Genomic DNA, 11,391 nt, shown 5'->3' with positions numbered 1-11,391 from the left:
CGAAAGCCTCCTTCAGAGAAAAAATACGAGTGAAAGGAATGATTAAAGTTTCATCAATACTGTTGTAAGAAAAATCCAGTTTTACTTTTAGTTAAACCGTGAACTAGAGTAGAAATTTTGCTCTTAGCTTCGTAAAACGCACAGTTGCCTCCACCAACAGATGAACTCAAGACATTAAGTGAAGCGGAGAGTTTGTTAAGACAACCCCACCGGGTCGAAACAAAACACAAAGAACTAGATAATCGAGGAAAACATTCTTCCTTTGCAATCACATCTGCAAATGGTTAAACTTTCGATTCGGATAAGGTCAATATATCGTAGACCCCGTTTGACAATCAATGCTTCGACGTTACAGAGCAAACGCACTATTCCCGGTTTGCCAGTTTGCAAGTTTGCACTTGGCAATTTGCCAAGTCCTGGAAATACGATGCAGACAACCAACTGACTAAAACTCACCAAAGTAATAAGAACGCTGACAGAGATAAAGAGAAGCACCTTCATGGCCTTAGAAGTTTAAGTTAACGATAACGTGAAAGAACTCGAAACACTGAAGATAATGACCCGCTTGGACATGGTATTAGCTGACTTATTTTAATATCGCTCTTTCTTAAAGCTGTGTCTACAGCATATGGACAGCAAGTGGTGAAGTTACGACCGATAGCTAATCTTTGTGGGACCAGCTTGGGGTCGCCACAGATTTAATAACAAGTGCGCGCAATGAAAACACAAATGCTATTGGATTAAGTAAATACACCTGCTAGTTCAAATGCATGAAAAGAGCATTTGGATACCACTGAGAAGAGCGAAACGAAGCTTTTTGGCCGAAAAATAACCCTTTTTCACATTCTTATTTCTCGTGCAAGTAGTTGGGTAAAAACGACTTTTTAGAGTAAAGGGGTCAACATAAAAAGATCCTTTTCACGCCCGAAAAAAATTCAGGAAACCATGCATAACTGCCTTTAATTTAACGGGCGTCCCAGAAAGTGATGCATGGAACTTTCTCTGAGTGGACTTTATAAGTGAATAATATTGATATCATACATGTAGTCAAGGTCAAAATGTGTATTTTGTATATCATGACCTGTTTGTAATTTGAAGATTTTATAAAAGATATTTGAAGTTTGAAGTTTGCTTTGTGACTCGTTCTACAGCTGTCCAATCACCGCTTTTCTTTTCTGGAGCCAGTGCTTATATTCACCTTTTAATTTAAAACTCTTTTTCTACACAAAATAAGCCAAAAAATGACAAACTTTCTATTTTTAATTATTTCTGTCCAGGTCATTACACAAGCAAGGCAAATTATACCTCAAATGAAAGAGAAAGGATAAAGCTTAGTTTTTGTAACAACCAGGAACAATTTTGGAGCCAACAAGTTGTTCCTACTTTTCCTACTGCATAACACTTGCATACATTATCGTACAATAAACAGCTTCAGTAAGTCAGAGGGCCTTGATGGAATGAAGCTAACAAGTGATATATCAAAAGAAAAATGATCCCTATCATATGGGGACGATATCCTGAAAATTTAGCGAAAAAAGAATGAAGATTGAATTTTTTACGATTTTTTTTGTAAACGTTCCCAAAAAGGGCAAAATCTGACAAACTTAATATTTTACATTATCTCTCTCCAGGTAATTACACTTAAGCAAGGCAAATTATACCCCAAATGAAAGAGAAAGGATAAAGCTACAACCAGAAACAACTTTGGAGCCTACAAGTTGTTCCTACTTTTGCTACTACATTAATTTATGCATAACAGTTGCATACATTAAGATTTGGCTGAAAAAGAACGAAAATAGAATATTTTATGTTTCTTTTTGTAAACATACCCAAAAGAGGGTGAAATCTGATCCTGGGAGTATAATTTCTTTTGGCCTTGCCCAGGAATTTGTTATGGTGGAAAGCATTACCTCCCATAAAAGATAAGTGAATAGGTTCCCCAAAAGTAGACATTCAACCAATCACCAACCCTGATGGAATGCTGGCCTTCAAAACTGCATAAATTAGTATATATTATAAAATCTATATATTATAAAATCTGAACTCAAATGATGGCACTAAATGAGATTTAGAGCAAATTTGAATGAGTTACAACCAACACAACATAGCACACTTACTTGTGGAACACTGGTTGTAGTGATACAGTCCTCTAGCACTCCTTGTTACACTACATCTGCCTTGAGGAAATACCTATTTAAAAAAAGGGGGTGGGGTACCCACCACTCACCCCTATCATCTCTTGAGAGATAATATATTATCTTTCAAGAGATTATAGACCCCACACTCAAGACAAAAAGGCATTAGTATGTGATAACAACAGGCAATATGAAAGATAACAAAAAAAATAACAATGCTACTGTAATTTTTTTGTGTTTTTTTTCTTTTTTTGTCAAATAACACAACAGTACTAACATTATATAAAGTTCAACAATATATACAGTTCTAAGTTACCCTGGGGTTCATTTACTTACCAAACTTTCTTTGAAACTGCCTGGAGTGAAACACTTCATAACAGTTTCGTTCACTAGTGAAGTGCATGTGTAACCCCTGACACTGAGGTGCTCTGCAGGAAGTGGTCACCCCAAAGCGACCCCTTCCCTCCCTCACGCACACCACACACTGTCTTCTCACGTCCACAATAATTGGACAGTGAACGATATCAAAAGAACCTAATTCCTGTACGTTTTCATTACTGGGGGAACATCTTGGGCAGGGAATTACAGATGTCACGTACAAGCTCCTCCCTGTAGGACGCCAGTGAGTAGCTGGCCGATCGCCTAAGAGCTTCATTATCAGGGAACTTACGTTGTTGTTCCTTGAAAAGGATGAAACTATTCACTACAGCCATATCAATTAGATGGAAAAATAAGGTTTTCCACCACGTCATGCACTTCCGCTGTACATTGTGGGTGGCGAGGATCTGATCTGATCGATCCACGGCATTCATGTACTGATTGTACATGTGGAAAACCTCAGGCTGCTGAACAACAGTGGCACTCCAGGTACCACCGGCCTTTCTCTTTCGGCTCACCTGTGTGGTCTCATTTGCATTGCCGGAGGTAGTAATCATTGACACTACCTTGTTGTCAACCCATTGCAATGCCAACACAGGTGCATCCCTCTCCCAACGCATAGTTCCTTTAGGCTTACCTTTGGCCCACACCTTGCCATTCTTCAGACTTGCCGGGAAGTCCCTTCTGCTATCTATAATAGTACCAGTAACAAGGGTTCCACGGTCAAACAAGTGTTTGGCAAGGGTCACAGATGTATAGAAATTATCTATAAATAAATGATACCCCTGGTCGAGATAGTTATGCATGAGGGTCATAACAACATCATAACCAAGGCCATGCTCACTAATTTCCCGCCCCGCCTGCTTACCTATGTAGATATTGAAATCTTGAACATAGGCATTGGAGCTATCGGCCAATACCCATAACTTTATGCCCCACTTAGTGGGCTTATCTTTGATATATTGACGGATGCCCGACCTGTGTCGGGACTTCACCATGCGCTCGTCAATGGCGACATGTTGCCTCGGCTGGTGCAACAGCTGGCATCTTGTTTTAAAATACTGAACAAGCGCCTCTACCTTTCGTAACTTGTTCCCAGCAGGCTCGTTCAGGGGGTCCACGATGTGCAGGAAACTCATAAGAGCTTGGAACCGCACCCTGGGCATAATTGCTCGAGCCCAGAGTCCGTGGTACAAAGAAGCCGTGCTCCAATATTTACTAACATCCCCAACTACTTTTACTAGCCCAAAATAAATCAATAGAGCTATGAGCCTTCGGATCTCATCAGATGTTGTTTCCAGCCAGCTTCCATCCGAACGAGTGTAACTTTTGTATTCCCCAGTAGCAATACCGATGTAAGCATAGGTGTTGGTATGCATAACAATACTTTCAACTATTTCTCTAGTAAAGAACAGCTGGAAAAATTCTACAGGTTTCACCATGCTATTCCTGAGGAGTGGACCCTCAAGATGAAAGCCTGGTATACGAGCAGGGGTGAACTTGGGATGGGGATATTGAGGGGGATTACCTAAATCTGGGTCATCATAGGAGAGGAAAGGCACTGCAGCACTTGCAGCTGCTGGGGCCACAGGAGCACGAACTGCAGGGCCTTTTCCCCGCTTGCTACCTCTTCCTTTCCCTTTTCCTATCTGGGGGACTGCAGGCAATGCTGCGCTAGGTACGGTGCGATGTGCAGCACTAGTTGCTGCACGGGTGGAATAAAATGGCCCCGCAGATATAGAAGAGGGCCCAGCAACAGAGCTCTGTACAGAGGTGGCCACTGAAGGAGACATCATCTGACTGACAGAGGCCACCAAATGCCCAGCAGATGTTGCTGAAGTTGTAGTAGAGGTGGCAACTGGATCAGATTGTACATTAGTTACTACAACACTTATCCTGGGAGTTGATTGGTCGCCAATGATGTCGTCGTCACTGAAAGGAAGAGAGTTACATGTTACGAATTTGAAACAGAAATAAGTCACAAAAGAATCCGTGGGTTGAAATAAGTTATAACAAAATTACCGTATCATACGAATTTTATAACAAATCTAACAGAGATAAATCAAAAAAGAATCCGTCGGTTGAAGTTTTAGCAAAAAACAAAAATATCAGATTTCAATAACGATCACACACGATCGATTTTGAATTTATCAGGCCTTAAAGGCTGTGCTCTTTTTTTAAATGGCGATTCGGTCCGTTGTTTTGTGATGCGAGGGAAATTTGTGGGACAAGATCGCCGCGAGTCACCAGCCTTTCTTCTCTTTAGGAGGGGAAATGACAACTAACGACATCGTAAAAATTTGTAAGCCACAAACCCGTCTAAAACAGACACAGTTTGCCCTCCGATTGCACAGAAACGACGAAGACAGCTGTACGTAAAGGTAAGTGAAGTTTATTTCTACATTTACAGCTTATTTTAGCATTTGTAAGCTCAAAGTTAATTTTCCTAGACAAAGTCTATAAATCGTACACCGAGCTTGGGCTGCCCGTGATTTGACGAAAAATATAAGACTTTTATGTCTAGAGAGAAAACATGGGTTTGTACGCTTGAAGCGAAAGGAGACGAAATTTCATCGCATTTCATGGCCGACCGCGTGCTCTCTCGAATTCGAAGCGACGCTTCAAAATTTCACTGCACAATTAAGCCATCGCTCACCTTGAGTCGTCGCTATAAAAGCCTAATTGGCGATCCAAATCATACTCCTCATCTTCGGTCATCCCCAATGTGTCTACGTCGACACCAACATCGCCAGAACTCTCCTGCAAAACATCTTCCGTGGTGTAAATCGTCTTTCTCGAAGAGGACGCCATGGCTCTGCAAGACAAGAACAGAAAGAAATGAATTCAAATGATCGCGGTATCGCGAGATTGCTTTGTTGCTATGTTAAACTCGGCCTGTGATTGGCTTATTAGAATACTATCAAAACCAATAGAGTGGCTGTAGAGTGGTAAAACTTTCGTTGGAAATTTGAATCCGACGCCGGTCGATTCTAAACACGTCAAAATTGTCATGTGATCCGAAAAATAATGTCACGTAATCCAAAAAAAGGTGTTTCTTGTTGAATGCCATGACCGCCAACGCGCTTTAGACGAACCACGTGACAACTTTTTTATGTCATGTGACGACTTCTTTTGCGGATCACGTGATAAGTAATTTTTGGAGCCCGCAGATTTTACCTCTCTAGTGATTTTGATAGTATCTCGTTATTGACGAAATTTAACCTTCATTACATATTCATTCAATTAAAGTTCAGAAGGGGTTTACAAATATAAAATTATTTCATAAAAGTAGGTCAGCAGCTGTACAATTTACTTTGAAATCAGTATTTGAATACCACTGAGAAGAACGAAACGAAGCTACTTGGCGGAAAAATAACCCTTTTCAGTTTCTAATCTCTCGTGCCAGTAGTTGGATAAAAACGGCTTTTTAGAGTAAAGGGGTCAACATAAAAAGATCCAAATTCAGGAAACCGTTAATTTAACGGGCGTCCCAGAAAGTGAGGCTTAGAACTTTCTCTGAGTGGATTTTAAGTGAATAATATAAATATCATAGTCATAAAGTCAAAATGTCTATTTTGTATGTGGTGAAGTGTTTGAAATTTGAAGATTTTTATAAAATATATTTAAAGTTAATTCAGCTGCATTATCACATTATCAAAAAGTCAACCATAATCTTGTTACTTCGCCAAAAGCATAGGTAAAATTGTTTCATGTTCAATGACTTTGAATTCGGCGCCTTGCGGATCTCATCGTGAAAAATTAAGTTTATCGTAATAAAACTATACATTCATTGAAATATGGCGATACTTTTGATGGTAGCGGTACTGAAAGGGGTTATCATCATAACCGTAACAAATATTGAGATGGTTAAAGAGTTCTATGGATTACGCAATAAGCTTAGGTCCCTATCAGTTCAATAAATTTTTCCACTTTCTTTATCCTCCGAAAACGTCCCAAATATATTTTGTTGCTTTTAGAACCACTTTATTGAACATTCACTTTTTTACTCGCTTTCTTTCAAAAACGGGAAAAGTGCTCATAGTTTGATCCATGACCAAAGAATGAAGGGGAACGGGTTCGACTGATGCCGGGTTGACGTCACAAATGATCACAATGCAAATCAGTCGGTGACGTCACCCGGTATTAAACTCAGCTCTTCCTTGCGCGGTTGTAGATCAAATTACAACAACTCTTTTTTCACTGTTTAGGTACCTCTAACAGTGACTTTGAAGGAGAGGATTTAGCGAACTCGACAAGTGCAGAGAATTGCTGAGCGAAAAGGGGCTTTTTGAGGCGATGGAAACTTTAGTCGGAAGAAGAAGAAGTGGAAGAAGAAGAAGACGATGATGATGATGAGTTACACGAAATAGAGTGGTTTTCAATTGAGTGTCTAAAGTAATCAGCGATTTCCTTTGGTTTTGCATTACTTCACTCGGTGATTTGTTCAAATTTCTCGCGCCATTTTTTCAACCAATCACAAGTTAAACCAAAACCAAACGTGGCTCGCGCGTGCACATTTTCCCGCGCTTTGTGTCGGCTACGTGTGTTTACTGGATTGTCTCCGTCCTTTTTGATTGGCCAAAGTAATTACTTTGGTTTTGGTTTTACGACACTTGATTGAAACTCGCTCCACTTGACAAAGAGCTTTGGCACTAATGCACGCACCCCCTTCCCTCTTTAACCCTAAGTAAATGAGTGGGGAGATAGCAGAGTAGATAGACTTCTTCACAGACCTGAAGACCTTCCCTGTTCAGTCCTTGAAGAGAGTCGCAAACTGAAGGTAACCCTTAAAACTATCCAAAAGCATTTTGAAATCCTTATCCACGTTCTGATCTAAGAGCTGAGTACTCTGTCACAAAAATGGATCGATGCAATGAAATGAATGTTTTCTAGGGAGTGCGGAATTAAACGGATACATACAATTTTTTAGATGGGGTTGATTTCCAGTGACGATACATATTTTCAGAGGGATTCTGAAAACAAAGGGGCATTAAAAAATTGAATTGGGGAACATAAAAAACGAAAAAGCAAATGTTTTAACGAAAACCCTATTGATAGCAAGGTGACAGAACTCAGGAGTCGAGAGAGCTAAATGCAGCCTACGACAAAATTGTTGAAACACTTTGCAATTCTTTTACCAAATGGGCGCAGAAATTCGCGTGCAAACAACATTGTGAGGGAAGAGTGAGTCGCGAAAGCTTCAAGTCTGTATCACTGTTCAAAGGAATTTTTTTCACAGACTGTAGCCTCTGGTCATTGTGATTAAAAACACTCAACTAATAATGCACAGTCTCTGAATTTTTTACGGCTCATTTTATTTTGTTCTCTGTTTCACTTCAAAACTCGTTTCTGCTCCCAATACGACACTACATTTAGCATTTTCTTCTTCTTCTTTTGAACCGGAACAGTTGGTTTTCAAATCCTCGCCCACTACATTCCACTTGGTGGAGGAGCTATGGATTACACGCACTGCATAATGGGAATCTCGAATCCGACGACAGGAACATTGATGACACTTGTTTGTTTGCATTCAAGACCATCCTCACAACCGCATCCGTGGAATACCTATCCAGTAATGACAGAACACGCGCAGTCACACAAACAGCGCAATGATTATAACTTTTTATTCAAATCGCTAGGTGACACACATACATACATACATACATACATCTTTCAGCACTTTCTTTCACTTCTCCCCGATAGGAGCTTTTCAGAGTCAACGAAACAAACAGAACAAAACAACAACTTTAAGAATCTCAACTGGCCGGAGGCAAACCAGTTGACCATTCACACGTGCAGCTGAGAGGTTTAACCAGGGAGTACCAATGGTATTACACTCACCTTTGTGCTGCACTCGGCCTTTTTCACCAGTTTTGGCAGGCACTTCTTGATGTAATTCGCACAGCAGAAGTTGGTTGGGCAATCACCTTCGGACCGACACGACTGCAAAAGCAATTATAAAGTTATCATAAACTTGTTAGTTCACTCCAATTTTAAGTACAGCAATATCAAGAGCACTAAATTGTCTTTAGCCTCCTTTTCAAAGCGAATCCAATTAATCCAAATTCGAGAACTCTTTTTCGTAGCAATTTGATTTTACAGGCTGATTTTTGTGTAATTATCCTTTTGAACGCAGAAGGTCCAGATCGCTTTACACGAGCCCGGGTTGGACACCAACCCGGGTCAGCTCAGCGTCGAATTTTACGTTTACACAAGCCCAGGTCGGGTGAGGGTTGGGTCGATTTCGGCTGACCCAGGTCAGTTCCTTTTTCGCTCGGTTGAAAGGGCTGGTAACCACTTGTTAGTTAGGAAAATGGTGGACGAGCCATGAAATCATCAGAATTATCACTTTGTGTTAACTTGTTGTTATATTCTTTTAGTTTCGCAAGAAGCTGTTTAGTCACTGAGTGATTCCACTGCCAAGTCGACTTTTTTTTTCACACGCTCTTCATGCCCATGCGCCTCCGCCATTTTGCTACAGGCTGCGCATGGGCAAGAACGTTGAACCGCTAAAAGGGTGACGTTCAAACGATCCCGGATCAGATGGGCCAGTGTTTACAAGAAGAAATTGAAGAAATTTCAACCCTTCTAGCCGGGTCAACCTGAGTCTCGAGAAGGGTTACCCGAGAAGGGCTACCCAGCAAGGGGGGTTGACCCGGCTTGACTGCTGTTTTCATGTAAACTCTTATAAACATTTGACTGCAAAAGGGTTACCCGCAGGGGTGATTCAACCCGGGCCGGGTAAAAAGCAACCCAGGGTGGGGTAAAGAGTGACCACTTTTTATATCAGTCAAGAAAATGAGAATACTGTTGCACACGTCACATTGAACACGCCAGACATAAGATACCGTGAGCGCGAATCACAAGCGTGCATTTTGACTAAAGAGTACACGTTTCGCACGCATTGAACATGCCCGATCTAAAATTTCAACATGCCGCGCTAACAAAACAAATGCTAATTTCTACGACTTTTTACTTCCTCGATGAATATTTTTAGTTTTCAAAATATAACTGGTTTTAAATCAACCTCTGCAGACGCAGATAACAAAGGTGAAATTTAAAGGCGCTAAATGATAAACAAAAAGAGCTCATAAGATATTCATCGTTTGTGCTATCCAAAATGGCGGCCATAAAGTAACGTGAAAACTAATTACTTAAACCATAGTTAATAGATGTAGGCTGGTTATGAAGTTTGGTTATGAAACTCGACAAGTTTCTTTGTTTCATGTTTTTGTTCGCTTTTTTGGCCTTGACCCTGCACAAAACCCGACAAAAACGCACTATTTTCGGCAGGATAACCAATCAAAAGCTTCGACTAATTTATTCGAAATTAACTTGCGAACCAAAAACAAAAGATTGTGCAGGGTCACGGTCGGTTCAACATCTAATTGCCACTGTATTGTCCCTGCTTTTGAAATTCCCAGGGTTTCATAACCAGTCCCTAGATTAACTACGGTATGCTTAAACTCTCTTTCTCTCCTGAAAGTTTCAAAGTCTTACTTGCAATAATCCAGGAGTGAGGCGCCTGCTTCTCGCCTTGAAACTTTCTTCTCCTTCATCCATGTTCACTGCTTCTACGTCATTTTCTGTATCTGCTTTCATACATTGTTTGACTGGGAAAGTCAGCCCTCTGACGGTGAAGGTTTTGGTCATTCTACACACCAGCCCATCTTGGCAATGGCTGTCTTTTGGCACGCCCTATGATAATTATATGACGGGAGAGAGAATCTATATTTGCGTGATAAAATTAAGTATAATATATGATGAATATTGAGGGAAACATTCCTTGGTGTGTTTTCTCTTTCTTGAACTATCAACCATTTGGCAAATATTTGTAGCTCTTTGAAAACGTCTCCCACTGGCTTCTGGTTTCTAAAATAGCGGCCATTTGTGGAGCAATGCAAAAGGATACGAAGGCCATCAGAAACCCTTGTTTTGAATGCTACATTTTTGAAGCCGACAGAATTGGGTTCACGATACCATCGGAAAATTTCGGGATCCAAGTTTCAGGTTCTCGGCAAGGCCATATGTTTAAATTTCGCATCAATACATTGATGTTAAAAATGTGAGCATTTTTCTGATATCACATGATCAAAAAATAGCCGATTTACTTACTTCTCCTTCGCACACCGCAAGCTCGGGAAGAACTGAATTTCCCTGAAAAATAAAAACTGTCGAGCATAAATAACGACTAATTGATCTTATCTTATACCATGGAAAACTGCAGTTATAGAATCAATTAAAAGAAATTTTGAGGCAATTTAAGCATTTGCTAAGTGGCTCTTAATATGGGAATCAAAAACTCATGACCTTAAAGTGTGTAACTTGCGACTCTTTTCCTTAAAACAAAGCTGGGGGCCCACATATGGACAAGAATAAGATCGAAGCTGCACGTGCGGAAAAATACACGAGTCTCGTTATATTAATTTTGCTTTACAATTAAGTTATACGACACCCTCTGAGTGTAGGTTCTTCCTTGAACGTCCCATAGATTTTCCGACAACAGTTTATCGCCTTCTTCCTATAATAGATAGTAATAGATAACTTTATTGAAAAATCATATTGTAGCCTACTAAGGCTGAATTGCACGACTCTTTACAAAATTCAAAATCCAAACTTTATAATGTTAAAACTATAAAAATGTATTTATAATACGAAATGAAACAAGGAATCTAAAAAGTTGGAACTATAACGTTTAGTGCGCGTTTTATGTGCAACAAAACCACGTTTTCTCAGGTTGTACGGACATTTGTTCTTAGCTGGTAGAAAATGACGAAGTTTGTGTTCTGGTTCAGAAACTACCTGGTTAAATAACTTTGGACAGTGATCATTACGTCTAACCCTCAATGTTTCTAACTTAAGCGATTGTAATAAATCA

The 11,391-nt window shown here is 40.1% G+C and overlaps 2 protein-coding genes across 2 annotated transcripts in view; both read right to left on the bottom strand.

The window, feature by feature from the left end:
• Positions 1-2,689: 2,689 nt before the first annotated feature.
• LOC138055775 (piggyBac transposable element-derived protein 4-like) lies at positions 2,690-5,324 on the bottom strand. Its single transcript, XM_068901647.1, has 2 exons — positions 5,170-5,324; positions 2,690-4,445 (listed from the first exon to the last, which is right to left on the bottom strand). Exons 1-2 carry the CDS (start codon positions 5,322-5,324, stop codon positions 2,690-2,692), a joined length of 1,911 nt encoding a protein of 636 aa, XP_068757748.1.
• A 2,483-nt stretch (positions 5,325-7,807) lies between these two features.
• LOC138057731 (uncharacterized) overlaps positions 7,808-11,391 on the bottom strand; it is a 23,558-nt gene continuing 19,974 nt past the window's right edge. Inside the window, exons 3-5 of the mRNA XM_068903656.1 lie at positions 10,014-10,211; positions 8,355-8,456; positions 7,808-8,078 (exon numbers count right to left, since the gene is read on the bottom strand). Of these exons, the coding sequence (XP_068759757.1) occupies positions 7,974-8,078; positions 8,355-8,456; positions 10,014-10,211 (405 nt within the window). The 3' untranslated portion in view covers positions 7,808-7,973. The remainder of the gene's footprint in view (positions 8,079-8,354; positions 8,457-10,013; positions 10,212-11,391) is intronic.

The sequence above is a fragment of the Montipora capricornis genome, chromosome 7 (genome assembly GCF_036669925.1).
Source record: "Montipora capricornis isolate CH-2021 chromosome 7, ASM3666992v2, whole genome shotgun sequence".
NCBI lineage: Eukaryota > Metazoa > Cnidaria > Anthozoa > Scleractinia > Acroporidae > Montipora > Montipora capricornis.
This window is presented reverse-complemented; position numbering and strand designations above follow the sequence as displayed.

Bases quoted from the DNA above. Each gene is read 5' to 3' on its own strand.
- LOC138055775 (XM_068901647.1), bottom strand. From the start codon at position 5,324: ATGGCGTCCTCTTCGAGAAAGACGATTTACACCACGGAAGATGTTTTG. The intron at 4,446-5,169 runs GTGAGCGATGGC...TCTTCCTTTCAG, and splicing joins TTTTATAGCGACGACTCAAG to TGACGACGACATCATTGGCG.